The sequence below is a fragment of the Suillus fuscotomentosus genome (assembly GCF_016647785.1).
Source record: "Suillus fuscotomentosus strain FC203 chromosome Unknown F5891scaffold_15, whole genome shotgun sequence".
NCBI lineage: Eukaryota > Fungi > Basidiomycota > Agaricomycetes > Boletales > Suillaceae > Suillus > Suillus fuscotomentosus.
Window position 1 is genome coordinate 443,357 of NW_024539527.1, and position 27,993 is coordinate 471,349.

General features: G+C 49.2%; 8 protein-coding genes across 8 annotated transcripts; 1 reads left to right on the plus strand and 7 right to left on the minus strand.

Moving 5' to 3' along the window:
* Window positions 1-174: 174 nt before the first annotated feature.
* F5891DRAFT_1021469 (peptidase S28) lies at window positions 175-2,975 on the minus strand. The gene is made up of 11 exons (XM_041361188.1): window positions 2,603-2,975; window positions 2,511-2,555; window positions 2,164-2,458; window positions 2,054-2,110; window positions 1,741-1,925; window positions 1,346-1,528; window positions 1,273-1,294; window positions 1,136-1,222; window positions 997-1,084; window positions 413-947; window positions 175-356 (listed from the first exon to the last, which is right to left on the minus strand). The coding sequence occupies exons 1-10, from the start codon at window positions 2,850-2,852 to the stop codon at window positions 615-617; spliced, it is 1,545 nt and encodes a 514-aa protein (XP_041228445.1). The 5' UTR covers window positions 2,853-2,975; the 3' UTR covers window positions 175-356; window positions 413-614.
* Window positions 2,976-3,277: 302 nt separating this feature from the next.
* Window positions 3,278-5,556, plus strand: F5891DRAFT_1171841 (uncharacterized protein). The gene is made up of 5 exons (XM_041365556.1): window positions 3,278-3,294; window positions 3,368-3,473; window positions 3,523-3,784; window positions 3,839-4,781; window positions 4,992-5,556. Exons 3-5 carry the CDS (start codon window positions 3,569-3,571, stop codon window positions 5,384-5,386), a joined length of 1,554 nt encoding a protein of 517 aa, XP_041228446.1. The 5' UTR covers window positions 3,278-3,294; window positions 3,368-3,473; window positions 3,523-3,568; the 3' UTR covers window positions 5,387-5,556.
* Window positions 5,557-5,679: 123 nt separating this feature from the next.
* Window positions 5,680-9,615, minus strand: F5891DRAFT_1021484 (uncharacterized protein). The gene is made up of 12 exons (XM_041361189.1): window positions 8,946-9,615; window positions 8,863-8,889; window positions 8,746-8,808; window positions 8,465-8,686; window positions 8,339-8,404; window positions 8,225-8,293; window positions 7,863-8,176; window positions 7,693-7,801; window positions 6,758-7,635; window positions 6,555-6,705; window positions 6,140-6,498; window positions 5,680-6,087 (listed from the first exon to the last, which is right to left on the minus strand). The coding sequence occupies exons 1-12, from the start codon at window positions 9,409-9,411 to the stop codon at window positions 5,884-5,886; spliced, it is 2,928 nt and encodes a 975-aa protein (XP_041228447.1). The 5' UTR covers window positions 9,412-9,615; the 3' UTR covers window positions 5,680-5,883.
* Window positions 9,616-9,948: 333 nt separating this feature from the next.
* F5891DRAFT_1021493 (uncharacterized protein) lies at window positions 9,949-14,614 on the minus strand. Its single transcript, XM_041361190.1, has 7 exons — window positions 13,532-14,614; window positions 11,487-13,485; window positions 11,315-11,439; window positions 10,627-11,263; window positions 10,550-10,573; window positions 10,423-10,500; window positions 9,949-10,368 (listed from the first exon to the last, which is right to left on the minus strand). The coding sequence occupies exons 1-7, from the start codon at window positions 14,462-14,464 to the stop codon at window positions 10,262-10,264; spliced, it is 3,903 nt and encodes a 1,300-aa protein (XP_041228448.1). The 5' UTR covers window positions 14,465-14,614; the 3' UTR covers window positions 9,949-10,261.
* F5891DRAFT_1021500 (uncharacterized protein) lies at window positions 14,594-18,253 on the minus strand. Its single transcript, XM_041361191.1, has 11 exons — window positions 18,157-18,253; window positions 17,804-18,070; window positions 17,659-17,742; window positions 17,333-17,610; window positions 16,779-17,219; window positions 16,587-16,727; window positions 16,164-16,535; window positions 15,840-16,101; window positions 15,693-15,789; window positions 15,491-15,641; window positions 14,594-15,435 (listed from the first exon to the last, which is right to left on the minus strand). Exons 2-11 carry the CDS (start codon window positions 18,045-18,047, stop codon window positions 14,851-14,853), a joined length of 2,655 nt encoding a protein of 884 aa, XP_041228449.1. The 5' UTR covers window positions 18,048-18,070; window positions 18,157-18,253; the 3' UTR covers window positions 14,594-14,850.
* A 101-nt stretch (window positions 18,254-18,354) lies between these two features.
* On the minus strand, window positions 18,355-19,442 carry F5891DRAFT_1021525 (uncharacterized protein). Its single transcript, XM_041361192.1, has 3 exons — window positions 18,967-19,442; window positions 18,694-18,915; window positions 18,355-18,640 (listed from the first exon to the last, which is right to left on the minus strand). The coding sequence occupies exons 1-3, from the start codon at window positions 19,160-19,162 to the stop codon at window positions 18,387-18,389; spliced, it is 672 nt and encodes a 223-aa protein (XP_041228450.1). The 5' UTR covers window positions 19,163-19,442; the 3' UTR covers window positions 18,355-18,386.
* A 2,165-nt stretch (window positions 19,443-21,607) lies between these two features.
* F5891DRAFT_132218 (uncharacterized protein) lies at window positions 21,608-23,675 on the minus strand. Its single transcript, XM_041370607.1, has 5 exons — window positions 23,663-23,675; window positions 22,167-23,594; window positions 22,023-22,111; window positions 21,783-21,969; window positions 21,608-21,732 (listed from the first exon to the last, which is right to left on the minus strand). Exons 2-5 carry the CDS (start codon window positions 23,182-23,184, stop codon window positions 21,647-21,649), a joined length of 1,380 nt encoding a protein of 459 aa, XP_041228451.1. The 5' UTR covers window positions 23,185-23,594; window positions 23,663-23,675; the 3' UTR covers window positions 21,608-21,646.
* A 1,721-nt stretch (window positions 23,676-25,396) lies between these two features.
* On the minus strand, window positions 25,397-27,990 carry F5891DRAFT_132276 (uncharacterized protein). The gene is made up of 6 exons (XM_041370608.1): window positions 27,551-27,990; window positions 26,087-27,486; window positions 25,939-26,027; window positions 25,697-25,883; window positions 25,558-25,646; window positions 25,397-25,506 (listed from the first exon to the last, which is right to left on the minus strand). Exons 1-5 carry the CDS (start codon window positions 27,568-27,570, stop codon window positions 25,561-25,563), a joined length of 1,782 nt encoding a protein of 593 aa, XP_041228452.1. The 5' UTR covers window positions 27,571-27,990; the 3' UTR covers window positions 25,397-25,506; window positions 25,558-25,560.
* Window positions 27,991-27,993: the final 3 nt, after the last annotated feature.

The following is a 27,993-nucleotide window of genomic DNA, read 5'->3' on the forward strand; positions in this document are numbered from 1 at the left end:
GACGACATAAGACCCACAAAACCATAATAACGCAACTTTAGCTCGTTGTGATGCTGTCAATACTGGAAACAAAAAGCGGTGGTTTCGATTAGGATCAACAGATAGTAGGAAAATGTCGGATTCTACATTCCCCTCGTGATCCAGGGCGAGGTGCAGGGTCGATCTGCAACGCTCCCTGACTCGTGGGTCATGTTGTAATAGGAGTGAAGCGGTCCTCGAGGTGATGGCGGTGTGCAGACCGCCGCCGCACGTAAATGGTCGAAGCTTCCAGGGAAGAAATATTAATATCGGTTCGATGTGGAATTAGTGTGAAATTTATGTAATTAATTGTCGAGAATGCCGCACGCTGATATCCACTATAGATGGAAAATCATAAATGAACGTTAATGAACACGAATTGATTCATGCCCACCTGAGGTAGTTGGTGCTGGGCCATTGAAGGAACAGAGTGCGAGGAGTATCTTTCCATTTTGATCATATACAGAGAAAATGGGGTGGCTGCAACGTCCTTGAAGAATGAAATGCACTGTGTATTGACATTGACACTTCTCCCCAAACATAAGTTAGTACTATAATATAAATAACTTGTCTAACCAAGAGTCCCGATGATTTAATCATGCGGACGGCGTCCACTCAGCAATCCACTCCTTCATGTACATCAATCCTGCTGCCTGCACGACCGCAATGGTCGGGTCTACGATGCCATTCTCCGTGATCAGATCCGAGCAATGGAATCCATCGCCCTCATAGATCGGCATGCTGGTAGTATTGGCCTTATATAGTCCATCAGCAGAGACAGTTGCCTCGCGCCAAGGGTCACGTAGGCCATTGGCGAAGAAGAGGCGCGGAACATCGAGGTTCCAACCGTCATACATCATGTCGGTCTCTGTAGTGGTTGGCTGAGGTGGATAGGCGAAGGCTTGAGGAAACATGTCTACGCATTGGCGCTGAAGATTATGTTGAAGAATGCTTATACCTCGAATACAAGGTACGTACCTCTTCGTAAATGGGTTGGAGGATGCGGCTCACAATCGCTGGCTGGCCTTCAGGAGGGCCAACCTGGTACCATCCGACTTGGTTGCACCTGGAATCATTGTCAGAGTGGATATTCGAACTGATGAGAATAAATACATACACCATCCAAAACCACGACCTCTCAGCATTATTTATGGTAACATTAGTATAGAAGGACTGGGTCGCGTTATACGTCCCAAGACAGGTTCTAGCTTTACAATTAGCCAATTTGGATAAATACATCCCAAGGATACGTACTCAGCATCCTCGGATCCACAGACTTTACTATCAACTTTAGCCACGTCAATCGGAAATCAAGGGGACCGCTTACCATAGTTGTAGTAGGTGGTATTCCAGAAGTTGCCCCAAGAGTAGATGGCATTTTCAAGACCCCATCCTTCAGGTCCGGCACTGACGCCGTCCTTGACCTCGAGTGCATCACAGAAATCGAAGAACATTGCTCCTGGACCGACATCAGGTTGCAGAGATTGCCAATCGAACAGGTTGTATTGAACTGTTAGCCCAAGCAGAGTCAGTCAAGTCAAGAAGGCAGTGGAACAATTTAAGAAAAAGAATGTCGCAAAAGGTAATCATGTGGAAGAGGAACTCGGCGCGCTGGTGAAGGCAATATTAACTACATATGTTGCGTGGACCAGAAGCCCTTCGGACCATTATGCTCGTTCCACGCAAAGATTCAAGACTGAACGAAGGTCAAGGGCGACTTACGTGCACTGGCGAAATCATCTACGTGTACAACATCGCCAAGGCCAAATGCGTCCTTGAGGGTCTGGATTCCAGCTGTGTTGTTAGCCGCGTACAACCCATCCAGGTACATGATCACTGCCTCCACATCAGAGGAACAGTTCTGTGGCATGTACTCGCGAATAGGGGTGAAATACCCATAATAGTCACTGTCTTGACCGAATGAAACCCCATTTCAGTGAGATATTGCAATGCAGATATATGAAGATGGTTATTACGGTCGGAGAAACGATCACATTAATAAGACACGAGCGGTGATTTCAATAAAATGACATACGTGATTGCTTCTACGACCGCAGAAGATGCATATGCGGCCCAGAAAAGGCCCGGTTTGCTTTACGCAAATCATTAACGGAAAAAGATATTCACTTCTGGTAAGACACTTACTTGACCATCGTCCAACCCGTGAGGGCCCCCGAGTAGCTTCCTCCAATCAGTATCCATGGTGCCTGACCTGGTTTCACAGCATCGCCCCCAGGCATGGGAAGGTCAGCGGTATTGGCAAAATAATCGAGATCATCAATGGCTTGCTGGATGGTAAGGAGGGCGAGAGATTGCGACGTGAGGTTGTCATATGGATTGGAGTAGCCAAAGAAACGGTGTTCGACAAGGACGGCTGCACCACTCTGTTGTTGAGCAATGAGGCCATTGATGGTTTCATTGGTGAGGTAGCCCTCGTAGCCTAGAAACCAAGTACTTGAGAGAAAATCACAAATCAAGGATGGTAAACTGACCATCCGCGTCAGTTTCTCCAGGTGTCATCAAGACGATGGGACCACCTTCAATGCATCAGGTTAACGGTTGTACCTCATTCCTCAGAACATACCGGGCTCGTAAAACTCCCAGTTCATCCAGTATCGCTGCTGGAAGGTCCCGAGGTCTGGACTATTGTGGTCGATGAGCTGATCAAAGTAATAGACGGTCGTAATGGGTGGGAGTGCTGTGCCATTCGGCGAAGTGTTAGAACGAGCCGGCACTGGGATCTTTGGGAGAGAAGGCATGCCGCGAAGCATGGCGTTGGGGATAGCTGCTCGGGCAAGACCTGCAAGCAGGAGGGACGCAAGGGCCCACATCATGTTGAACAATGATGACAAGGATGGCACTCGACGACATGGTGGTAGGACCTTTTATAGCCACGGGGGGCATCGCACTTTTGATTGAAACATGTGCTACTCGCTTCGCTTCGCAAGACTCGGTGATAGATGCAGTCTCAGGGTATAATTGGACCTAGTAAGCAGCAAATTGCCCAAGTGCTCTCAAACTGAACTTGGCAGAAGACCCACTGTATTTGCTCACCGCATTGAGAGTTTTGACCCGCACGACTGAGATAGGTTCCGATCAATGGTCAATTAGAAGTTCACTGACAATTTCGCTAGTGGCGCTCACCGTTTGAATGCCATGGCAATGTAAACTTGAACACCGGTTCCGAAGCTGGACCACGCGAACATCTGATTGTTATACTAGCACATGCGTCGGTGGGAGAAGAACTGGACACCACACGATGACCAGCATGGCTAAGTGAGTTCCCTTCGTAGAGACCACGTTGCACCGTAGTTCCATCTAGCACGAGGCACTTGCCGGCCCGCTGCAGTGATGGGGACTTTCCATCTAAATGCGGTCGAGCGCGCGATCACGTTGCCTTTTTCGTTTACTACGTACAGCCAGTTGTACAGCAGTCCTTTGTTCGTGGGCCTGAGGTATGTGGTATCTGCTTACTTCATGCAGACCTTCTCTCATTTCCTCTAGCTCGCTTATAGCCTACATTGTGACCAACAACTGTTGAATTGTCGAAATGCATCATGCGCTACTTGTTCCAGACATCTTAGATCACATCTTCGCGTTCATCAAGGCTGATAGTCAGCAAATCAGTCGCCGGACTTTCGCAGCACTCGCTAGAACCTGCAGTGCTCTTAGTGATGCATCGTTGGATGCTCTCTGGAGCGAGCTACGTAGCCTCTATCCATTAGTGTCGTGCATCTACGATACTAACATGAAGCTGGACAACGAGGCACGTCTCCAGTATCCATCTGTTACTCCTCACCCTGATCCGCTTATCGAATAGGACACATCAGAAATCAACGATTCAGGACCCGACTTAACTGTCTTTCGCAAGTACGCGTATCGCGTCCACAAAGTAGAGCTTTCTGGATACGAAGGGGGCTGGAGGGCTACAGCTGTCCCTGATGACCTGGGGGTGTTTCACGTCCTTCGAATTCCCACACCACTCCTTCCCAATCTCACCCACCTGGCTTGGACTGATGAACTTAGTCTTGCTCTGCTCTGGCCTCTGCTCAATCCACGCTTGTTGTCTCTTCGCATCTCAAGCTTTCAGTGGAACCCGAAATCCACCCCCTTACTCCTGTCAAAAATACGTGGACTCTGCCCGGAGCTGAATACGTTGGGATTGTTATTCTATTTGTCAGAAGGATACGAAGCTATTGCTGAAAGCTTCTTATCCCGCGTAATCTGTTCATGGAAGAAGCTCGAGGTGCTCGACTACAGTCCCGTGGGTTGCGAATGCATCCTCAATCTTTCTGCATTATCATGTCTCAGAATTCTTCGATTGCGCGTTGACAACATATCTGATCTCAATCTGCCCACAAATTCCCTCTCATTTCCATCCTTGCACACACTCCAATTTCAAGCCAACAGCCTAGCGACTGCTAATTCCATCCTTCAAGCGATGAGGACCTTGCCCAAATCTATAGATATCTTCCTTCCAGTGTATCGATCGGGTGATGTTGGTGTGGACACGGTCGAGCCCATTCTGCAACCCATCAGTCAAAACGTGTCTTGCAGCAACCTTGAAGAATTTCGCCTGAACGTTCCCGCCTTTCTGAGCAGTGGTGCCATCAACGGCTCTCACGTGCTCAGACCCCTTTTCCTATGCTGCAACCTCCGTGTATTGCGTATAATGATGACGCCGCTGTTCTTACTCGTTGATGATGATCTGCGTGCCATGGCTTCTGCTTGGCCACTATTGGAGGAGCTTGAGCTGTTTGACTGTCGCAATTTGTACCCACCAGTTCCTCCCCAGCCCCTGCCTATCATGGACCTCCCCGGTGACGATGACGACGACGACGACGACGACGACAATGATCTCCCACCTGTGCCACCACTGCCTGTTGGACTCCCACCTGTGCAACCCCTGCCTGTCGGGCTCCCACCTATGCCACCCTTTACAATGATAGGTCCAGTGATGTCATTGCACCTAGATGCAACGGCATCGTTTCAAGATTACAACATGGTTCGTAGCACTCGGACTCCTGAGATCACCTTTCACGGTCTCATTTCGCTTCTGGAGTTGTGCCCCAATCTTCGCTTCTTTAACCTGGCTATCGACGCTACCAAGCTAGACGGATTGCGAGATGATAAACCAGGCGGTGGTGTTTGCAACCGACTGGTCAAATATCCCAGACTTGTTGATTCTCACATCAGCGACCCAGAAGCAGTTGCTCGCATCCTCCTTGACATACTTCCTGAACTCGAGACCATTTGGGGGGAGGGTTCTCCTGGTCCATTTACAGCCATGTACAGCTCAACCCTGCCTCAAGGATGGGACGACGTTCATAAAAAAATGCTAGATTCTAAAGCAGCACAGAGATTGTGATGTAGCCACCCTTATTATTTCACCATATGAGCCTCTGAGTCATTTCTGAATGACTGTATGTACTTCTTGAGTCGACTGATCACACATGTAGATACCTCACATAATGAGCCACCGTCCATGGGTACGGTGACCAACTTCTACGGCAGTGGAGGGTTCTGTTTTTTGAGCACAAAAGACGTTCCATTTACATAAAATTGGAGATCTGATGGATGTGCAATCAGGATAAACGTTGCAGCCATACTTTGTGTGATGTGTTACAAATAGCCGGTTGGTGATCGGAGTTTAAAAACGTAGGGGTCTCTGGATTCGAGGCAGATAACAAACCAGTGCAGATAAGCACGAATTCGAACTAAGATTACGCATGTACAAGAAAGCAAATGAAAAAATAGAAAGCACGCAAATCGAACGATTAATTGGGTTTCCCCCATACAATACTAAACCTCTCTATCATACAAAATACCGCCACAAGGAACAGAACATCCACATCCACATGCGTCTCAAGGGTCATTCATCTCTTTCTCTTGCCGACAGCACGAAAGCCATGCGAACCACATCATAGTACGCAGTTGAAGAACGTCCTCCTTCCACGCCATGGACTGGTTTTGTTCCCGGAATTCGCGTGTTAATTTCTCACAGCGCTCAATATTCTCGGGGCTGACGAAATCGACTGCGACTTTGATACAGTCCGCGAGATTGCATACCTGCATTGCAAATTATGAGCGTCAAAGCACAGCAAAAAGGTACATGACGAACCTGATGAGCGCAACCGGCTGGGATGAATATGGCTTCGCCTGGTCTTTGATATACCCGATGGCTCTTGATGCCATGCGTATCATATAGTTCTTTCCGTAGCTGAGCATCCAGGTAGAACTGTTGTGAGTGGATCGGGTCGTGTTGATATGAGCCCTTGAACTTCCTCCGAAGGAAAGTACGTAGTTTCTCTGCATCTTGGGCACGGAAGAGGTCCCATGCTGCGCATCCTGGTCTGCCATCTGGCGTAGTAGACGCGTATGTCATAATATTTACGGCATCAGCCATGTCCATGTGAAGTCTCGTTGACCCCTTGCTGCCTGCCGACTCGAATGACGACATTGCATTGTACATCTTGGGTCCTGAGATAAAGCTCAATGATTAGCCGATCTTCATTCGTGGTCATCGTGACGCTTACCTAAATCAGGTGCAACTGTATTGCTAGGGAAATGTGAGGCAATATTGAGCGTTCCATCTCGACGAACATAATTGGGCACGGGTACAGCCCGACTGAAATCCTCAAAAAGTTCAGGAAATGCTGTCTTGAAATCTGTTGATGGCGGCCAATCCTAGAGATACGCACTAAGTGTGCGTCAGGAATCACACTCGTAATGGACGCACCTTGAGCTTCCAGCACTCCACCCGCCCTTCATATTTTCCGAACCACGAAAAGAACTCGCCTACCGTCACACGCTTATTCACATCGCTTTGGCACTCCAAAATGAGGCAGCTTTGAGAGGTGTACTTTTGTACGAAATACTCAGGCGTCCACTGAATCTGGAACTTGGGCAGCAACTCGGTGACCACAATTGGTTCTCCTTTAGCCCACAACGGACGGAATATTTCCTCTGTAAGCTGCGAATCCGGGATGGTGGTGGTCGGATGTGAAGGTATGTCACTTGACTGAGTATAATTCTGATCAGCGGACGGTGGCACTACGGGGGCTAATAGCGGTGGCTCGGCGACTCGTGAAATAGATGAAGTAGTTGTTGGCGCCGATTCAGGATGGAAGACGCCGTCTTGTGATAAGCCGTGTTGGGAAGCAGAGGAGATTGACGACTCTGGCGCCGGTGCGGATGCCTCGCCGCCGATCTGTGAATCTGAAATCTGCGCAGAGGATGGAATGCCCCCGTTTGCCTGTACTTGTTCCACATGCAGTAATGGATCTATTGGTCCGGCGTCAGGGAGCGCATCATTATCCGGCTCCAGAAGCATAGCTTCCATGTCCTTAATCGCCTGCGCAAGCTCGGCCTTGCAAAAGCGTGACATCGGTGAAAAGTCCTTTGCGTGATGCTCGTTCCGCCGCGTGCAGGACAAGAAAAATGGGTTGCTATGAGCATGTTTTTCTCGGCGGGCTTGGAGAGCAGCAATCTCAGCCTGGCCTGCACCAGGTTTATCTTCGGTGAGATCTTTCACTTGTTCAAAACATTCTGCACATGCTTCTCTCCCGCATAATCGGCACATCCAACTGCTGGAGAAAATCGAGGTCATGCATGTATCTGCGATGAAAATAATATTAGGCAAACGCGAAAGATAAAAGGTCGCGCGACACTGACCACAAGTGGCGCGCACTTCGCTTTCTCGGGTCCTCCGGATGATCTCTGGATAGTTCAAGTGTTGCAGCTCCTGAAGAAGCGTCGGGAGAAGAGCCTGAGCTATCGTCCTCTAATTACTCAAATGGTTAGACTCGACATTTCGTCAAAACTCATAACAGATTGTTTCTCACTTTCGTTCGCCGTATATGCGTGGGCGTCAGCGAGACATTCCAGCTCACGGGGAAACTCATGTTTGGTGCATCAGCTCGTTGATTCTCAACGAAGCTGACACCAACAATATTTCTCTGATTGTCTTTCAAGAAAAATCGTATGCCTTGGAATCTGCATGTGTCACCAGCCCAGCGACGCGTGCACGACACACAGCGTGGGAACTGTTCAGATCTATATCGATTTGACATGCACCGAGCAAATTGTAATTCGGGATGCAGCTGAGCTGAAGCGTCGGTGTTCTGTCCATTATCGCCTGTCACCATGCGCATTGGAGCTTTTGAACGTCAAGAACCATTGGATGTCGATGGAAGTAGTGGCTTACCTTCTGCTGTTTTATCACTGCCCTTGTCGGTAGGGGTCGACGCGTAAGAAACAGTCGGCATCAACTGGGCTGAAGGGTAGTTAGCAACCGTAGTTCAACCATGCGTCAACTGACCATTTTGGGCTGCAATCTGGGCAGCTTCGCTGCGCTTCTTAGCGTTATAACCCCGCTTGGATGAACCTTGGATATATCATCAGCCACCATGTAAAATACCACGCGAGATGCAATGTATATATGTACCGTTTCCCTCTGCAGTCTTGGCTTTAGTTTTCGCCTTCTTAGCCTTCGGTGCTTGGTCATCTTCAGTCGAAGGACGCTTTTGCGGTGGAAGGGGAGGGGCATGATACAAGAAGATTCCTGCTGGTGGATGCATGGGAGCCATCTCATAAATCGGCTGCCCTGGTAAGGGTGCCGTGAAGCGGGCGGCTATACGAACAGAAGCTCTTTCAGCATGCTGCAAGGCTTAGGATCGGTGCAAATTGAGAAAACGAGAACAGGAATGATCAAGAGATGATAGTTACATGAAGCAGGATGTCCTGGTGGTAGTTGCTGTGGATGAAAGTTTTGCGCGGGATGGAACTGAGCTAAAAGTAAAAGTGAGTGGCGCAGTCATATGGGTCAACAGATAATAAGCTAACTGTTTGGCGGATAGTCGCCCGATAAGGCTGGGGTAGACAAAGGCTTGAATGAGAATTCAGGTCCATCTAGAATGCTTACTTACCTGTTCGCTCGTCTGAATACATTGGGGCGACGATGGGAGATCCATAGGGAGGATTTGACATATCTGCTTGAGATGGCCAAGAATTAGGTGGCATTGCGTAGTTTGCAGGGTCATCCATTCTTGATCTGCCCTGGCGAGGAATCATGTCACCATTAGGTTCGGTATGCATATGATGGTGGGGTGGTAATGGATATGGACGAGCTAAAGGTGGCCCATTGTCAATTCTACGTTTAGGTACAGACGGGTCGTCACTGGGCTCCCAACTTGCAGCTCTGAGATGGAAAGATGAAGCAGAGTCTATTGGCTGATTATAGTTTGGTTGTTGCTGGTGGGGAGGATGTTGGTACTGAGAAACAGCGACAGGCGATGGAAGATGAGTAGCATGGGAGTAGACTGAGGAGTCGGATGATGGATTGAGAAGTTGACTGATAGAAGTCCTCTTGTGGGAGTCGTGCATAGTATTCATCGTTGAAGTGAACGATGAGAAGAAAATTAAGAACTGGGAAAAGAACGAATCCACTTGTAAAAAAGACGGACTTTGGTGTAGAGAAATGAGGTGTTGGGAGACCTCACCCAAATCCTCTCGGCCACGCGGAGTACGAAAGAAACCACCGGTACGGCGAATGCCGCAAATAGGTATGTTTAGGCTGATTTCTCCGTAAAACTTAAAAGGGCCGCGAGAAGCCGAACAAAGAAGGTCAAGAACTGCGCGGGTAGCCTCTCGTTGGTGTACAAGTTCAGGCTTCGACATCAAATTTTACGAAAAAAAGACTGCTGGGTGACATCTTTACCTTGAGTCATCGAACCTACTGATCGTCATTCGCCACGTATAGAAAATTCATCTCATGAGTAACTCTTCCGCGAACCTGAATCACCGCAGTCGGTCCACCGTCCCTGACTACAAACAGTACAACTACTTGACCCACCACATCTTTTACTCTCATCACATTGTAAAAAGCCATGTTGCCAAGCACGCCCATTGCAATTGCACACCTTCACACTAATGGTCAAATTCGGGCATCTTCCGAATCACTCTATTGCCTAATGGTGAGAACATTAGTTTTTGTCAATCCTTATTTCATATAACTCAGCAGTGGTATGCTATCAGAGTCAAAAGACAATCACCCAATAATCCCATAAAACCCAGAATAAAGCATGCAGCACCTAGTGATCAACACGAACGGACAAAAAAATTGACAAGGTAGGTATACGAGTCATTAAAAATATTTGCGGAAGAACGCGGCAACCTTCAGATATAATGGTAAGACCATAGGCGCGGCCAGCCTCGCAAAGCTTCCAAAGGTCGCCCAACGTCGTCATTGAGGTGATGTTGGCGCATCTTGGAATTCAGAAGCATTTGTTGACGTTTCACTTGCAGTCGCATAAGACGTTTCCGATGAGCTTTCATGGCATTCCTCCCCGTCTTGTGAAATATATTGAGCCAAATCCAGTGGCACTCCAGGTGGGAACAAAATACCTGTAGGCGTGTGCTCGTCCTTGGCAGTCATAGATTCAGATTGGGTGACCGCATCATCCGTGTCGTTATTATGAGCGGCTAGAGAATAATTAATGTCGATTTTTCAAATATGTTTCAACCAGCGCACCAGGGAGTGATGCGGACTTCTCTCCTGAAATCACCGATCTAAGTGAAAGAAAGGCAGAAATAGAAGATTGAGCTCACCAGATTGCTCAAAGGAATCAGAAGATTCAGAAGAAGGCGATGATCCGGGGGAATCATTATCGGGCAAGTCATTTGCCGGTTTCGAGGTTGTCTCGTCCACTCCTTTCGGTTCCGCGAGTTTAGCAGTAAGCTCAGGACCAGGTTGAACAGGGGGATCGCTTTTCTCCCCTCTAGCTTTTGATGTCGATCTACTCAGAGAACCGATTGGAGTCATTCGACCCTCGGGAACGTGAAGTCGACGGGCCACAAGTTGCGCTTGAGCCGTTTGCTCAGTCGAGATGGTTTTCACTACCTCCGGCCGCAGGTCAGCCCACATCTGCAAAGCCTTGATCGACCCCCACTCGATGATCTTGTTGTTCAGCCATTCTAAAGACACAGGCTTGGTCAGGAAATCGTTGCATCCTGCCGCAAGCGCCGCCACTCTGTCGCTCTGGAGGGATGAAGCCGTGAGAGCTACGATAATGACAGCGGAACGGTAAGGCGATGCTGAGGCACGAGATTCGGAGAATGCTCCATCTGAAAGTGTATCGGATAGCGGTGTGCCTGGGGTGTAGCCCGAAGAAGCTGTCAAACTCTCCAATCTTCTAATCTCTTTTGTCGCTTGTATGCCGTCCATAACAGGCATTTGGATGTCCATCTGAGATAACATATCAGCTCGATGGAATTGTCCTATGAGGGAATATCATACCAAAATCAAGTGAAATCCACCATTTTGCCATTTCTGCACCGCCTCTTCTCCGTTTTTGGCCACGTCATACTTAATCTTTTTTCTCCTCATGAAGGTCGACAGAATAGTCTGATTGATTGGGTTATCTGGTCCAACCGATTAGCGCGACGTATGATAAGATTGAAGCCCATACCATCAACGATGAGCACGCTAATTGGAGGTATGATGCTTGTGTCAGGTTGACCCTTGCCTGCTTTCCCCAACGCAGTGGGGGGCGTCGAAGGTTTTGAATCATGAGTTGCTCGCCTTCCCGGTCTTCGCGTGAGCACACTGGGTTGGGGTTCCGGTATTACTGGAGAACTTGGAGGGGAAGAAACCTTCCTTAGATCAACAGTGCTTGCGTTACGCGACGGGGGAGATAGCGGTGATGAGGGGGTAAGTTCATCTGCCTGAGGGGAAGTTACTCCTTTCCCCTTTGCTTTGGGAGTAGTGGAGATGGGGGTAAAACCCTCGATAGGAGATGCTTCTCGCCGAGGGGGTGATACACTTCTCAACACATTAGAGTGCAAAGACGCAAAGGAGAGCGGCGATTGACCCTGCTTCTTCTGTTCACTCTCCGATAGACGGCGGGAGGACCCTCGTAGCCGTTCGGAACTGGCTAATAGAAACTGCGGCTTATCCCGATCGACTGCAACACTATTGGGTGATGGTGTGATAGGCTTCGTAGATTTTGCACGCGGCTGGAAGATAATGCCTGTTGGCTGTCCGTCGGGGCTCGAAATGACGAGCCCGGAGGATGGCGTCTGACCAAGCCTTACAGGACTCTGAGTTTCGGGGAAATACTCCATGTTATCCGCGAGACCGAGGGGTGATGGAGGTGCATGCGAGTGGTGTTCACTTGTACTGTCCCTCGTAGATCGCATAGATCGCTCGGAATTGGTCCGCGATGAGTTCGATGGGCGAGAAGAAGGGGATTTTGGACTTGTCTGAGTTAAATTGAAGAAGGGAGAACTGTGCGAACCAGGGCTGAGTGGCGAGGTAGCAATTGGGGCAAAAAATGGATCGACGATAGGCTTAGTAACAGCAGTGTGCAGCGCAGTAAGGAACCTGCGTGGACCCGCGGGCTTAGGAATAATCATAACTTCGGGGGGACATGCTGGATAGGAGTGGGAAGCGAGATCGTATTGTATGATTTCCTTGACCAGTTTGTAATTGGCTAGGCTGGTGAAGTGAACGACTACTATGGGTGTTTGTTGCGGTAGGGCCTGTGATCCTAAGCCTAGAGTACGGGCTACTTGTGGTGACGACTTTGGGCGATGGTGAGCAGCTAGAGAAGGCCGTTTCCGAGAGTGAAGGCTAAGAGGTATCGGTTGCTCTGCTCTGTACTTGCGCAACCTCTCCCTAAGGATGGAGACATCATCATCGATCATTACGAATGACAGCGACGGAGCTAAGCGTGGAGTACCGTTCGTGGATGGGGCTCGAGGCTCTTGTGATCCACGCTCTCGAGATGGAGGGGCAGGAGCTTCATTGGCGACTGGAGTGCCATCGACTTCAGCCTCTGGCGAAACGTGACTGACATCCAACCCCCAAGCAGTGAGATAGCTCGTCAGGTGGTGTGCAAAGGAGCTTGTTGAGCTTGCATACAAGGTGACCTTCTTTCCGCGTAAAGTTTCAGCGAATTGACCAAGCTCTTCGAGAGACGGCTCCGTTCCTAACCGAACCCCACTGAGAAGCACATGAGATTGTTCAGATGTTGCTGAGGATTTGGCAGTAATCGTATCTGCTGAACCACGCTGAAGGTCAAGCTTGACTTCATACGTCCTTCTTGAAGTTATGTCATCAGTAACGTCGGATGAAAGCGACGCGCCGCATCGAAGAAGTAGCCTTCGGAACAACATCGAACCAAAGTTGGGCTCTGGACGCTCTAGAACGTCGGAAGGGTTTGTGTTGGTAGGTGTCATGTCGTCCACTGGTACATCCGGCGAATGGAAACGATGATGGATTTCAAATGTGCACTGCAAAGTTTCATCCTCATCTATGGGGACGGGAGAAGAGACACCCCTTGCTGTCGAACTTGGTTTCTCGATGGAAGGTGACATATTTGAGCCCAAATAGCTCGACGAAGCGATACTAAGGCCCAAATCAATTGAATCACCGCGACGTGCGGTATTGATGATTTGACGGACGACCTGTAGGTCGTGAGACTAGGACTTCAACTGCAACGGGCCTACTCACATGCGTTAGCACATTAGATATTCCACATTCTACCCCCTTGACCGCAATATGCCTCATCCCAACATCGCTATGGAATAAGACCAGATCTACACCAACTTCAGCGGCCCTCCCACTCGATGCATCTCCGACTCCTTGCAGCATCTCCCCAATATCGAAATCCGTGGCTGGAGTGACAGGTGGTCCAGGCAGGGTCAATCGGCGGGCTGTCAAAGTAGAATTGCTGGAATGAGCAGGGTTGAACGTGTCGGCACATAGATCTGGCATATTCGCAGAAATGTAATTGAGGTTCTTCATCGTCGTGAAGACAGCAGACATGCAGGCGGTGGGGACTGAGAGAGAGCAAGCTGCAAATTGTTCTTTCGCCGGGTCAAGTATTTGCGTTGGCGAGACCTGTAAAAGGGTCTGGACGACCATCTGAACAGAATCCGCGAGTTCTAACGAAAGTTCGTGGAACCGAGAGGATTCGGCAGTGGCATCTGTGGGGAGAGGTTGACTTGGCACTTCAGGTGAAGTAGACGTGGTCCTGCGGGGATTTTTTAGATGCTCTAGCTGTGATGGCAAAGGCATGGAGGTTGCACGAGAAAGCCGTGGAATAATCGGATTTTCATCGTGATGGTGAGGAGCGAGTTGCTGAGGCCGAAAACGTTGACTCAGCGAACTTTCGAATTCGTCAGAAAGCTCGGCAGGTGACTGCTTTTCTCCCAACGAGCAGAGATCTTTCTCCGAAAAATCAGATTCACCGTCAGATGAACTGAGGACAACTTGGCGCTCTGCAGCTTGTACAAGAGGTGCAAGTACAGGAGGGGGAGGTTCAGCAGACCACGTTACCGCAAACTTGCTCGGGCCAATGGCTTCTGGCGCTATCAGTCCTTCTTCATTGACAAGAACGGATACCGGCAGACGATGAGCAAGAATAGGTTTGGCCCCACTCATTGATGATCACGGTGCCGTAGAGTCAGGAGTTGTGCGACAGCACCCGACTTGTGGTGCAAGTTTCGAACTGGAATGATTGTGCAGAAGGAACACAGAAATAGGTAGTTTACAAAACAAGGGAGTTAATAAGCCAGGGACAGGCAAGGGTCAGGGAGAAATGCTACAGTGCTACACTGACCGCAACACGCATCCTTTTTGAGCACCACCTGGACCCTTTTGGGCTTTCTAATTTGTTCTACGATCTCTCAATATTATAAGTATTTGCCACATCCAGTACACGAGTCCCTCCTCGGCGCTCTGTGAGGAAGGCGCTTTCCAACATGCGACATAATCACCAAAATATATTGCGAAGCGTAGAGAAATTATATCACGTATGCATCATCACATCAGTAAGTCAACTCGACATCTCCTTCAGCAACCGAGTCCATGTCGTGGTAGCTGACTTTCTTGCCCCCAGCAGCCCTGGGATCTTCCTTCGCATCGGGTGGCGGAGGTGGCGGTGGACCTGAGCTCGTGGCTCCTCGGCGACCTTTCCTGCCAATATCCGCCGCAGGCTGGCCAAGGTCCATAGTAACTTGTGGCTTAGCGGGAAGTCCAGCATTAGCGGGAATTGTAACCTCTATCGGCTGCTCCAGATTGGGTGCATAGCCACTAATACGATCACTGAGCCTGCGAGCGGTGGTCGCTTCATCCCTTCGGATAGGTGTAGGAGTAGGAAATAGACCTGGAGGCCCGTATTGATATCCGAAATGATCCCATTGACCATTGTTTCCATAAGGTGGCGGAGGGAACGCAGCAGGATAAGTAAGATATGGATTCGGCCGGCCAAAGTCCGGGGGCGGGTATACTACCGCGTGTCCTTGAATACCGAATGCTTGGGGAGGAGGCTGGCTGTTCCCGGTAATAGGAGGTGGGTGTGTGAACGGCTGGATTCTATGTGGGTCCAGCGCGAAGTTGTTGAAGTAAGGGACCTGAAAATCCGGCGACCGTGAGATGCCGAAAGAAGACGAAATTAAACATGCGTACCTCATCGAGCTGTTTCACGAGTTCAGGGTGCTTGTTCGCGACATGCTTTTCGACAAATGAGGTAGCCTTAAAGAGCTTCTGGCAAGTCTTGCACCGGAACCTGCCCTCATCTTCCTGCTTGATGAATTGCTCGACAGCTTTGCTCAGCTCCCTGCAATGAGAATGACATTTCCAATCATCTGAGATCAGAGGAGGCACGCACTCGTCGTAACTTTTGCCGCCATATTCACGCGGGTCCAGGTCGTTGCGATTGATCAGTAGCGCAATCTTGCTATCAAACCACTCCAGCCATCTCTCATCTGGTCCACGTAATTAGCCAGACCAACTTTAATAAATGCCGGAAGCTTACCATTGCGCTTCCAATCTCTGTTCTCGGTTGGCCTAGGGGGTAAAGGTGCATCACTTTCCTTCTCATCGTCCCTTTCTTTTTTTTCCTTCTCAGCCTCAGCAGCCTTTACCTCCTCAAGCAATGACTTGGATAGAGGTTTTCTCACGTGCTGCAAGCACTTACGCTGCAATTCTTCAAGATGATCGGTAACAACAGCGCAGTAGTAGCATGCGTGAAACGCTGCCCGAAGGTAGGCAAGATATAAGTCCAGGGAAATAACAGCCTATAAAAAGCCGAGAGCGAAAGTCAGCAATAATGAAATAGAGCGCGTCAGATCCCACATACTTTCTTCGCCTCCACGACTTTTTCATCAACCGCCCCCTGGTCGCGAAGGTCTGCCATAATCTTCTCTATCCTCCGTTCTATAGCCTCAGATCCGGATTCTTTTGGTTCCGGATCGTCCTCATGGTCTGCATGCGCATCACTCATCACAGCATCCACGGGTTTTGCATCTCCGTTCGTTGCCGAGGACTCATGCCCTGCTGGATTTAACTGGCGTAGTGCTAAAGCTTCTTCCTCTAAAATAGAGGCCAAGAGCTTTGCGTTCGCAAGGTCTTTCTCGATGCGGTCTGGCTTACTGGCGACTTCTGGGACATAGCGAATTCTGTTTACAAAGGGCTTAACAGTGTGAGCAACATGAAGCTTGAAGCCTTCGATCTATCGCGTCGTGTTAACGAAAGACACGCGGTATGGAACCAGGATCTTCACCTTTTTATCAGTCAACTCACTCATAACAACTGTCATATCAGCATCATCACTGAATTTGATCCAGCCAGCGCGATAGTAGTTGCGTTTCTGAAGAGGATCGCCGAGCGCTAGATACATGTATCCTGGCACCTTACAACATGCCTGCAAAGCCCTGATGAGCTCTTATAATCACCATAAAACGACCACACTTACCTCCTCCAGCTTCACACGGCCGATATCAGGCGGAATAGTCCGAATCATGACCTGATTGCCTTCCGGAGCGACAGCAATCTCTTCGCCACGATTATTGCGCTTGTTGTCATTCACATTTTTCCCGTTGGCCTCAGCGCGGCTGGGCTCTTGTTCACCAGCATCGTCCTCAGCGTCGAGGTTGAACTGCATGTCATCATCGCCACCAGTTTTCGCATCCTCACCAGCCTCGACTGTCTCCTTAACGGGAGAAGTTGTGTCTGTTTCAGGCTCGCTCAAGTCAGGATCAAACTTGCCCGACTCGAGGTCTAGCAGAAACGTGTTTAATCGCCCTCTCCAACCTTCCTTTCGAACACGACGGCGTAGAGCAACGAACTCCGGAGCTGGGTCATACTTCTCTGCAAACCATGGGGATTTCCTATGGTGATCAAACATGGTCTGCAACTACATACATAACAAAGGACGTTCAGCTGCTGCTTCACAAAACTCATGACGGCAAAGGACACAATATGCCACGCAGTACACACAGTACGCTTGAGAGATTGACGACGACTAACCTGAGTTGCGACGAAATCCTTCTTATATTTCTCCCAACGAGAACGAATGCCGTTGCGAGGCTTAGAACCATCGCCAGCTTCTTGTTCTGCTGCCTTGTCGGCGGCATCCTCATCAGAAGCTTGTTGAGGGAAAGCATATCTAAACCATTCGGCATATTGCTTCAGGGTTGCTGGGTGATCGAGTGTACGCGGGTCTGCGGGTGCCCTGCGAGGAGGATATAGGGGCGCAAATTGAGCTCTTGGGGGAGACCTGTAGCTATATACCCGCGAATGTGCATCTAGATTGAGGTCAGAAATGAGAAAATGATTTAACGCAGCCGAAACACCATAATCATCGCCATAACGCGGGCGTGGGTCATATCGCTCCCTTTCCCTGTCATAAGGTGAAACGGACCTGCGACGTTTTCTGCCTATATAAATTGGACTAGTCAATGTGCTGTCATGGGATGAAGTATAAAGAAATTTTCATACTGTCGTCCGGTGGCGGACTGCGGCTTCTGCGGCGAGTGTGGTCATATGCGATTCTATCTCGCTCATACTCGACCCATGCTCTCTCCCTATCCCTTTCATGTGGATCCCAGCCACCTCCACCTCTGTGCTGGTCCGGAGGATACCCAGCGTCTGGATATGGTGGTCGAGGATGACCACCACGAGGAGGGGAGCGAGAACGCGAACGACGAGGCGGAGGGTAAGCAGGAGCAGGCCAGGAAGACATTATAATATCTTTAGAAGTAAGAACTGAGAGAGAAATCAGAGACGATATTCCACGGCAAGGATGGAGGTTTGAGGAGAGAGCCGAGCATGATGTAGAAGGACAGACAGACCTCTTGGATCGCGAGACTGTGAGTTTTTGAGACCAACCGTGCAGTTGACCAACTCAAACCTTTGTCAACAATGTCGCGATGCAAGTCGTTGCTTCCGTCAACCATGTTCTCTTCCTTTCCCCATTCACGCGCCGATTAAATTTTATCCCGTGCCGCCGGCTGGCCCGTGCACTAATCAAACACGTTGAACATTTAACGTTAACGTTAGAATGATGCATAAAACTCTTAAACTAAAATATGCTACCAAGTACACTATCAAGCTGGGTATCATCCGTGTGCTTCAGTCGTTTTCGAGGCTCCTCTTCTTTACTACTTTCAGCTGGGCGCTTAAGCTCAACTGGCCCCAAACCCTTTTCCTTTCTTTTCTCATTACGCTTGTCCAATACTCGTGCAAGTTCTACATTCTTGAGGTAATCGCGTTGTTCCGTCTTCGACTGCGCAAGCTCGACGCGCAGTTTAGCAGTATGGATAGCAGCTTCATGTGCTGAGGTTGCAATGAGTGTCCCGCGTGTTCATGGATGAAGTGAAAACACGCACCTATTTGCTCAGTCAACATGTTCCATTTAAATTTTGGGAGATACTTCATAGTCCACACATCATCTCGCCAACGAGTGCCCTTCTTGCCGCCGATCGGCTGCGCGTTCAGCATCTCAGCTACAGATCTTGCGACCGTTTTATCTTTGAACTCCACCCAGCCTTCAATGAAATGCGGCTTTTTGGTGGACGTAAACTTTCGGCGGAGGTATGCACGTTTGGCGTCTTAACAAAAATCCAATTAGTGTGTAATAGCATGGTGAAGAGCAGACGCACCTTCTTGTTGGAGATAAACCCTCCCCACTTCACCATGGGCACTCATTAAATGTCGTACTTTTGCAGGACGCATACCAGGAGGTATTCGTGAGATGTAGATTACGCCAGTGCGGGCTTGCGCAGCATTGAATGTTGCCAGCGCCTCAGGCGTCAAAGGCTGGACTACCTGCGGACCAGCGAACCCCTCAGGTTCCATCTATTAAGTAAGGGACGACGGTGGGGGAAGGGTTTCGCTAGCTCGCGTGGTTTGCGCGCTTACTAGAGACTTCGTATGCTGGAGTGACAACAAGCCCGTCTGATTACATAACCTATTGTTTTGCGGGCATAAAAAATCCCATACTGTGAGATGAGAGTATCGCCAGTTTGGGGAGGGGGTTCGGTCATGTTAGTACGGCTTTACTGATGTGCGTGTCTCGGCGTCTGCTGAGTGTCAAAATTGCTCTGGATTTGATTTAAATGTTTCTTGCGCAAGCGGCATATAGTATACGTGTTCCGAGTCACGTGACCTCAGAATGTCGATCGGAACTTCGGAAGCACAGACTCAGTGGGCTGCAAAAGCCTGACACTCGAAATCCTCGAGAGTCGAGTGAGGTAGCTTGGGACAACAAAACCGGGTGCACGACACTACACATCCCGAGCACAAGTCTCCCAGTGAAAACACACAAGAGGCAGATCGAGGGATATCGAGACAGGTGGAGTATTAATTCATGTTCTATGAGGGCGCGGCGGCGGCCGCCCCAACATGTAGATTACATTCTTGCATGCATACTAGCCTGTGCGTTGTTCCAGGCAAGTGATGATCATGTTGATTAAAAACTGCTATTTGTTCTAGTGCTTGAGACTCCATTTCTCACTTCTCCGCTGTTCAGTGTTGACGAGGAACGACACCGGGGTACCTCGAATACAATCCAGGACCATTGCTTATCACCTTCGACAGATACCAGGTTTTTCTGCGCCTAGAACAGTTATCAGGCGCTCGCGTAACTCAGGTATAGCTTTTATGTTTATTTTTTCCTGTTGTTTATAATTATCGTCTCTCTCAGAAGCTTTTCCTCCATTTTCCAGCGACCAGGCAGTTGAAGATTCCAATGAAACAGAATTGTCATTTGATCGTTAATTAGCATGTCTCAACAAAGACTCGGAGGACTCCATCCATCACGAGCTACCGCTTTTGTTCCCACTTGTATGCACCCGCTACGACAGTGTCCAGCAACTCGTTGATGCCAGAGAGTGCCGCGGAACATCGCTGTACCAACGCCAGGGCGCATCTTTGTTCCCACTTGTATGCACCCGCTACGACAGTGTCCAGCAACTCGTTGATGCCAGAGAGTGCCGCGGAACATCGCTGTACCAACGCCAGGGCGCATCTTTGTTCCCAATTGTTTGACTCACCTCCTCGAGACAGTTCAGACATTTCGAGTTTGACTGCCGCTGCTCGTTTGAGGCGTCCTCATTGAACAAATCTTCCAGCCCTTTGTCCTCTGGTCAAACTGACGATCTTCCTTCAAGACCGTTCACACCCAACAGTTCTGGGTCGCCTTCTCGGTTTCCACGAGGAGGTTTGACCCAATGGGAGTGTCCGATTTTTCTGTGAACACAGACATCCCCAGAAATGGGAATAGCTGATCTCTGTCAAGAGACCGCAATCACCTCTCTTCTACAGACTCATCCGAAAGCATCTTTGACCGTGTGTTCGATACGATCAACGCTATTCCGGGTTCAACAAACTCAGTGGAAAGAGACGCGCAGCCACCGTATGTTTATCGTACGCCCACACCACCTCTTCACACCTTGCGTGCTGCTCGCTCGCACTCTCCATCACGTATGCTTCTTTCAAGTTGTTTCCGTGTCTTACTAGCACCATCCTCCTCGTACATTTGTTTGTTGCTGTAGATTCACATGCAACTACTATCGTCGAGCCATTCAAGGCCCATGGGGCGTGTGTCGAAATGGGTGTCATATGCAAAGATGCGAGTGATGGGCAGGTGGGAAATGGGAGTGCCGGTGAGTAGCAGAGTATTGGCTCTCAGAGTCGACATTGAGTAGGCAGAGAGTGAGTTGCATGGTAAATAAAGGCTAGACGTTAAACGTTCGTCTTCACGTTCCTCCACATCGACGTTATCATCGTCGTCCTCTGTGAGCTTGTGCTTCAGGGTCAAACAGAGACAGATTCCCGTGTCAGAGTCACTTTCCGCAAGCTGAGATTGTGCGTGCTTTGGCATCCTTGCTCGGGCAGTGTCAGAGAGAAGGTACAATTTGATGCTCCCCACGTAGTTGAATGGTGCACGCTTTGAATCATTGAATGCATGAGTGAAAACTTGACATTCGTATGGAACGGTTTCATCGTATGATAACGTAGTAAGGTCCGGCGCAGAGATGCCAGTCAAATTGTCCATCAGCTACACGATTTCAAGTTATAATCCACCAAAATTACAATGATTCAACAATTGCTAAGAGGTCCAATCGAACGTGCCCTTGCTAAAAGTTGTCCCAGACTCGTATGAATGGAAGAAAAAAGAACCAACTGCAACGCAGTAGATAGCATGAAAGTCGTATGTCTCGTACAATGGGATTACTGATTGTGTGCACCGTGAATGCATCGCCAGCCTGACATGAATATACTTATCTGTTTAAAAAGAGAAATCAGAGCACTCCCTTTACAAAGCAAACCAAGTACCTCTCACGAGAGGGGTACCAGGGACCCAGCATCAGAACCAGCATAAACGCAGTCCATCTTCACATCCGGCAGCGGGTGATCGCTTGTCCCTTTTCGAACGTGTCAATGCAGAATCATCGTGAACATGCAAATATCCTACCAGCGTGACAGTACGGAATCCCATCCTCCTTGTGTCCCCACCACATCACAGGCGACCACTCATCCACGAGGTTGGCGAGCGTCTGGACGTGGCCATATGCAGCTGGCTGGGGACCGTGCGGTCTGCGCAGTGCGATCACAGTGAAGAAACAGGCAAGTATCAAGAGCGCAATGCATAAGTTCCAGATCTCCAAGAATGTGTGAGCATGTTGTAACAATTTTACATACAATAAGTACAAACCTGAGCAGTGTACATGAATATCATAAAATAGTCTAGGGTGTCGTCAGAGACGTCTGGGGCTATGTCGAATGAAAGCCCAAAAATCCAGTCTGTGATCGGTATTTAATAACACTCACATCAAAATACTAGGCGTGAATGACTCACGCAGGAAAGGCTTTGCGATAAAAAGTATGAGACAAAGCGGATGAGTGAAAATGGGCTTCAGCGGGTTCGTCGCCACTCTAAGTCCTTGGCTTCTGGTAGCGGATCTCCACTGTCTTTCGTCTCGAATGACATTCACGATGAGCTCCGAGCAATGCAGCCCAAGCGTCAACGGTCCTTGGACTGCTGCAATGTTGACAAAGAGCACAATCCACCACTCAATACCGGCACTCGGTACACCATATGCAATGTAATTGCCATCAGGATTTTGGAAGAACGACCACGTTTGTAGGATTAGATGAACAGAACCATAACCGGCAGAGAAACGGGTGCTGATATACATGACGAGCGCGGCCCATCCAGCGCATGCTGCAACAATAACCCACAGAAAAATGACAACTTTCCGGATGCTAGGGTGAGCATGCCACGCAGAGGGCTGTGTCTCTGGTGGCTTTGCTGGTCCTCCATACATGTCTAGGTCAGACACACGACGCATGCACCGGAAAGTAGCAGGGGTCAATTGCGTATGGTGGACGAGTGCGGCGGTCACGTCGAAAGGTGAGGAGCTCCATGTCAAGATCTTGACCGCCCGCATCCCTGACAATGCGATGATCACCTGGAGGAGGAGTGCGACGCCCAAAATGAGGAGAGGTATTCCTGCGATGGCAATACCCTCACTAACAACTGCTTCAAATGTCTCTGTGTAATTTTGGTCCACACATACGATGAGTGAGGGCGAGCTGTAGGATATAATGAGGAGGACAGCCGAGATAACGTTAAGCAGGGCGCCATTAGGGTGATGCCATCCACGAGCTGCGGTCAGAAGGCGCAGGTTGGTGTTGAAACGAAGCCGAGACTCTGAGGCTAGCGCAGAGCGCAATGAGATGCCGTGTACGAAGCCTGTGGACTCGGTGCACAACGTGACGATTAAGTCAAGCATCAGGGTCAAGATTTCCGCCTGCCGAGAAAGTTGAGGAGAAGGAAGTTCATAAGGATCGGCCGTCGGGGGTACTGCCACCATGCTGAGTGGGGTTACTCCCGCGATTCCGTGCCTGGCTAAAGTGACAATCCCTGCAATGACGCATAAGCAGCTGAAGATACTTGTACATGCCACTCCGACAAGGGCATATCTGCGACTCGTCAGACTGCGGTCGTAGAAATCGGTTCCAGTATCAGCAGTGGGCTTCGCATCAGATATTGTCGAGTCAAAGTCCTGGTGACCCGGGAGTGCGTTGTACGCAAGAAGGCTGGATGGACGCGGATTTCTTCTGTCAGTCTGGAAGAAGCTGCCATCATTATGGGAGGCTGGGACAGGAAGGCCAGCATATTATAGACACGCAGATTAAATATTTTTCGCTTATGACCACAGCCTCTGGTGCATGTGGCTGCATCAGCGAAGTGGTGAGGAAATTAGACGGTAGATCGCACTAGCTAACATAATTTTGTTATCGAGCATCAGAATATTGTCTTGTATGGGAAACGAGTTTTCCTGATCTCACTATACAAGGTGTGGCCGGTGGCGCCAATGACCTTCGGACATTGCTTATCTTGAGATCGGGGGGCGCAGTAAGCAATATTGTTCCTTAGTACGTAGTCTGTTGTTTCTGCATCGGTGTGATATCTCCTGATCTGTATTAGCTCCAGAGATGAAAACGAAGATCGCTCAGCCACCGTCAGATTTCCAGGCCATAGAAGGTGGTGTATAGCCATGTACAGCTGATAGTAATGGTGTTGTGAAACAATGAAAGAGCAACTCACAGTAACTGGAGCCCATCAGTCAGTCGACTCGGAGTTGAATTCCAGGAATTGCCCCAGGTGGCGGTGCACCGGCTGGCGATCGATCGAGGAAAGTGACGTGCAGACAATTTGCAACATAATAAACTTTAAACACGTGCGCAAGGCAAGTTACACCTACTGGGATCTGCTACGTATACAAACATCTTTGATGAGAAGTACAAAGACAGCATCGACGAGGGTCGTCCTTAGCTGGGAAACATGATCGTAATCAACAACGTGCGTACTGCAGATAATGCATTCTGCATTTGATGGTGACTCACATAGAACGTATCATTCTCGTTCTAGAATACCTGAGCCTCTAGCTCTTCTCAAGGTCTTGCTGCGTTTCCTTGTGGGCGTAGAACTCTTCTCCCTCGACCCTTCGCTCTGCGCCAGTCTTCGCGCGGCACAGCAACGATGTGCGCGGAAATGCGATTTTTTAGGTCCAAAGAATGAGGCGGCCGAGGCGCGGAAGACGTGCTCCACGGTTTTACTCACCCACCTACATACTCGGAGCGCATTTTGGAAGGTCTATCAGCTCTACGACACGCATCAAGATCATCATCCAACGGCTTCACACAGTTAATTTCTTTTTGCGATGCTCATCCTCTTTCCTGGCGATTTTTCCATACCACTTATAGAACTTGCTTTCCTTTGTGCACTTCTTCGTTACGTGAGTCATCGTCCTTAGCCCAATGCATGTATGATACCTTTCAACCCTTGGCCTTTAGCCAGGCTCTTGGTTTTTCGCCCTTCTGGCGGCCATAAGGTGGTGGGGGTGGGGTTTGCCATCCTGAAACTGTCTGCGTCAATATCCTCCATAGCAGATTTCCGGAAGTACCGATGGCAGTACGTGCAGAGGCGGTTGATTGATAAACGAGGATTCAGCTATCATCGCCGAGCCATTCCATGCTCATGAGGGACGTGTCGAATTGGGTGACATGCAAAGATGCGAGCGATGGACAGGTGGGAAATGGGGGTACCGGTGAGCAGCAGAGCATTGGCTCTCAGAGTCGACGTTCAGTAGGCAGAGAGTGAGTTACATGACAAATACGAAGGCTAAACATATCATCATCATCCTCCGTGAGCTTGTGCTTCAGGGTCAAACAGAGACAGATTCCTGTATCAGAGTCACTTTCCGCAAGCTGAATTTGCGCGCGCCTTGGCATCCTTACCTGGGCAGTGTCAGAGAGAAGGTACACTTTGATGCTCCCTACGTGATTGGATGGTGTAGCACGCTCTGGATCGAGTGAAACTTGGTATCGAATCGCACGGAACGGTTTCATCAACTAGCGATATATAAGTAAGGTCCGGCGCAGAGATACCATCAGGAAAAGTGTCCATCAGCTACATGATTTTAAGTCATAATCCACAAAATTTACAATGATTCAACGATTGCTTGAAGGTCCAATCGAAAGTGTCCCCGCTAAAAGTTGTCCCAGAATCGTATGAATGGTATAAGAAAAAGAACCAACTAGAACGCAGTAGATAGCATGAACATTGTACGTCTCGTTCGCTGATTGTGTGCACCGCGAATGCATCACCAGCCTGACATAGATATACTTCTCTGTTTAAAAAGAGAAATCAGAGCACTCCCTTTAAAAAGCAAATCAAGCACCTCTTACGAGAGGGGTACCAGAGACCCAGGACCGGAACCAGCATAAACGCAGTCCATCTTCACATCCGGCAGCGGGTGATCGCTCGTCCCTTTTTAAAAGTATCAATGCAGCATCATCGTGAACATGCAAATATCCTACCAGCATGACAGTACGGAATTCCATCCTCCTTGTGTCCCCACCACATCACAGGCGACCACTCATCCACGAGGTTGGCGAGCGTCTGCAGGTGGCCATATGCAGCTGGCTGGGGACCGTGTGGTCGGAGCAGTGAGATTAAAGTGAAAAAACAGGCAAGTATAAAGAGCGCAATGCATAAGTTCCAGATCTGCAAATATGTGTGAGAATGTTGTAACAATTTTACGTGGGTAGTAAAAGCGAACCTGGGCAGTGTACATACTTATCGCAAAATCTTCGAGGGTCTCGTCAATGACGAGTGAGTCTATGTTGAATGAAAGCCCAAACATCCAGTCTGTGGTCACGGGGTGTTCAATAACACTGACAACAAAATACTAGGCATGAATGACTCACGCAGGAAAGGCTTCACGATAAAAAGTATGAGACAAAGCGGATGAGTGAAAATTGGCTTCAGCGGGTTCGTCGCCACTCTAAGTCCTTGCCTTGTGGTAGCGGATCTCCACTGTCTTTCGTCTCTAATGACATTTATGATGAGCTCCGAGCAATGCAGCCCAAGCGTCAACGATCCCTGGACAACCGAAATGTCGAGAAAGAGTAGAATCCACCTTTTAAGGTTGACACCTAGCATAAAATACATGATAAAATTGCTATCCCATGTTGGGAAGAACGACCACGTTTGTAGGGTCAGAGGAATAACCATGATCAGCATGTTGACAGAAGGGTGGTTCCAGATATACATGACGAGTGCGGCCCATCCAGCGTATGCTGCAACAATAACCCACAGAAAAATGACAACTTTCCGGATACTAGGGTGAGCATGCCATGGAGAGGGCTGTGTTTCTGGTGGCTTCGCTGGTCCTCCATACGTGTCTAGGTCAGACACGCGACGCATGCACCGGAAAGTCGCAGGGGTCAAATGTGTGTGGTGGACGAGTGCGGCGGTCAAGTCGAAAGGTGAGGAGCTCCATGTCAATATTTTGACAGCCCGCATCGCTGACAATGCGATGATCACCTGGAGGAGGAGTGCGACACCTAAAATGAGGAGAGGTATTCCTGCGATGGCGACACTCCCACTCCCTTGTATGATGGATCCATCCGTGAATTCATATGGGACTCGCTGGTCCACACATACGATGAGTGAGGATGAGCTGTAGGATATAATGAGGAGGACAGCCGAGATACCATTAAGCAGGGCGCCATTAGGGTTATGCCATCCACGAGCTGCGGTCAGAAGGCGCAAATTGGTGTTGAAACGAAGCCGAGACTCTGATGCTAGCGCAGAGCGCAATGCGATGCCGTGTACGAAGCCTGTGGACTCGGTACATAACGTGACGATTAAGTCGAGCATCAGGGTCAATAGTTCCGCCTGCAGTGGCGATTGAGGAAACCCAAAATTATTAAGAATGGGGCCGTCAGGCTTTAGGACCACGGTTACTGGTATGCTGAGTGGGGCTACTCCCATGATTCCGTGACTGGCTACAGTGACAATACCTGTAATGATACATAAGCAGCTGAAGATACTTGTACATGCCATTCCGACAAGGGCATATTTGCGACTCGTCAGACTGCGGTCGTAGAACTCAGTTACAGTATCAGCAATGGGCTTCGCATCAGCTATTGTCGGGTCAAAGTCCTGGTGACCCGGGAGTGCATTGTATGCAAGAAGGCTGGATGGATGCGGATTTTCTTCTGTAGGTCTGGAAGAAGCTGCCATCATTATGGGAGGCTGGGACAGGAAGGCCAGCGTATTATAGACACGCACATTAAATATTTTTCGCTTATGACCATAGCCTCTGGTGCATGTGGCTGCATCAGCGAACTGGTAAGGAGATTAGACAATAGATCGCACTAACTAACATAATTTTGTTATCGAGCATCAGATAATTGTCTTGTGTGAAAAACGAGTTTTCCTGATTTCACTATACAAGCTGTGGCCGGTGGCGCCAATGACCTTCGGACATTGCAACTTATCTTGAGATCTAGTCGACGGGCGGTGCAGTAAGCATTGTTCTTTAGTAAGTAGTCTGGTGTTCTAACGTTCAATTGTTGGATAGTATCGGTGCGATATCTCCTCATCTGTATTAGCTCCAAGATAAAAACGAAGACCGTTGAGACAGGCAACGTAACCATCAGATTTCCAAACCATGGAAGGTACAGGTGTATAGCCACTACGTACAGTTGATGATAGTATCGTGAAAGACCAAGATGTAACTGAATATTGCTCGGTCAGTCGAGTTGCGTTCTAGAATGCGACGGTGGTGCAGCAGGATGTCGAAGTTGGTCTAAGTACGTGAATTTAT

Coding starts and splice junctions, on each gene's coding strand:
- F5891DRAFT_1021469 (XM_041361188.1), bottom strand. CDS start 2,852: ATGATGTGGGCCCTTGCGTCCCTCCTGCTTGCAGGTCTTGCCCGAGCA. Junction 2,459..2,510: donor TGGAGAAACTGACGCGGATG/GTCAGTTTACCA, acceptor CTTGGTTTCTAG/GCTACGAGGGCTACCTCACC. Junction 1,295..1,345: donor TACCACCTACTACAACTATG/GTAAGCGGTCCC, acceptor TTGATAGTAAAG/TCTGTGGATCCGAGGATGCT.
- F5891DRAFT_1171841 (XM_041365556.1), top strand. CDS start 3,569: ATGCATCATGCGCTACTTGTTCCAGACATCTTAGATCACATCTTCGCG. Junction 3,785..3,838: donor ACATGAAGCTGGACAACGAG/GCACGTCTCCAG, acceptor CTTATCGAATAG/GACACATCAGAAATCAACGA. Junction 4,782..4,991: donor GGAGCTTGAGCTGTTTGACT/GTCGCAATTTGT, acceptor CATTGCACCTAG/ATGCAACGGCATCGTTTCAA.
- F5891DRAFT_1021484 (XM_041361189.1), bottom strand. CDS start 9,411: ATGAATACTATGCACGACTCCCACAAGAGGACTTCTATCAGTCAACTT. Junction 8,809..8,862: donor GGGCGACTATCCGCCAAACA/GTTAGCTTATTA, acceptor TTTTACTTTTAG/CTCAGTTCCATCCCGCGCAA. Junction 8,294..8,338: donor CCAGATTGCAGCCCAAAATG/GTCAGTTGACGC, acceptor ACTACCCTTCAG/CCCAGTTGATGCCGACTGTT.
- F5891DRAFT_1021493 (XM_041361190.1), bottom strand. CDS start 14,464: ATGAGTGGGGCCAAACCTATTCTTGCTCATCGTCTGCCGGTATCCGTT. Junction 10,501..10,549: donor GAAGTCCGCATCACTCCCTG/GTGCGCTGGTTG, acceptor ATTATTCTCTAG/CCGCTCATAATAACGACACG. Junction 10,369..10,422: donor GGACGAGCACACGCCTACAG/GTATTTTGTTCC, acceptor ATATTTCACAAG/ACGGGGAGGAATGCCATGAA.
- F5891DRAFT_1021500 (XM_041361191.1), bottom strand. CDS start 18,047: ATGTCTTCCTGGCCTGCTCCTGCTTACCCTCCGCCTCGTCGTTCGCGT. Junction 15,790..15,839: donor CAGAGATTGGAAGCGCAATG/GTAAGCTTCCGG, acceptor TACGTGGACCAG/ATGAGAGATGGCTGGAGTGG. Junction 15,642..15,692: donor GGCGGCAAAAGTTACGACGA/GTGCGTGCCTCC, acceptor TTCTCATTGCAG/GGAGCTGAGCAAAGCTGTCG.
- F5891DRAFT_1021525 (XM_041361192.1), bottom strand. CDS start 19,162: ATGGAACCTGAGGGGTTCGCTGGTCCGCAGGTAGTCCAGCCTTTGACG. Junction 18,916..18,966: donor GGTTTATCTCCAACAAGAAG/GTGCGTCTGCTC, acceptor ATTTTTGTTAAG/ACGCCAAACGTGCATACCTC. Junction 18,641..18,693: donor CATGTTGACTGAGCAAATAG/GTGCGTGTTTTC, acceptor TTGCAACCTCAG/CACATGAAGCTGCTATCCAT.
- F5891DRAFT_132218 (XM_041370607.1), bottom strand. CDS start 23,184: ATGGTGGCAGTACCCCCGACGGCCGATCCTTATGAACTTCCTTCTCCT. Junction 21,970..22,022: donor TATTCATGTACACTGCTCAG/GTTTGTACTTAT, acceptor ACATTCTTGGAG/ATCTGGAACTTATGCATTGC. Junction 21,733..21,782: donor GATTCCGTACTGTCACGCTG/GTAGGATATTTG, acceptor ACGTTCGAAAAG/GGACAAGCGATCACCCGCTG.
- F5891DRAFT_132276 (XM_041370608.1), bottom strand. CDS start 27,570: ATGCTCGATAACAAAATTAT. Junction 26,028..26,086: donor TATCGTGAAGCCTTTCCTGC/GTGAGTCATTCA, acceptor CCGTGACCACAG/ACTGGATGTTTGGGCTTTCA. Junction 25,647..25,696: donor AATTCCGTACTGTCATGCTG/GTAGGATATTTG, acceptor ACTTTTAAAAAG/GGACGAGCGATCACCCGCTG.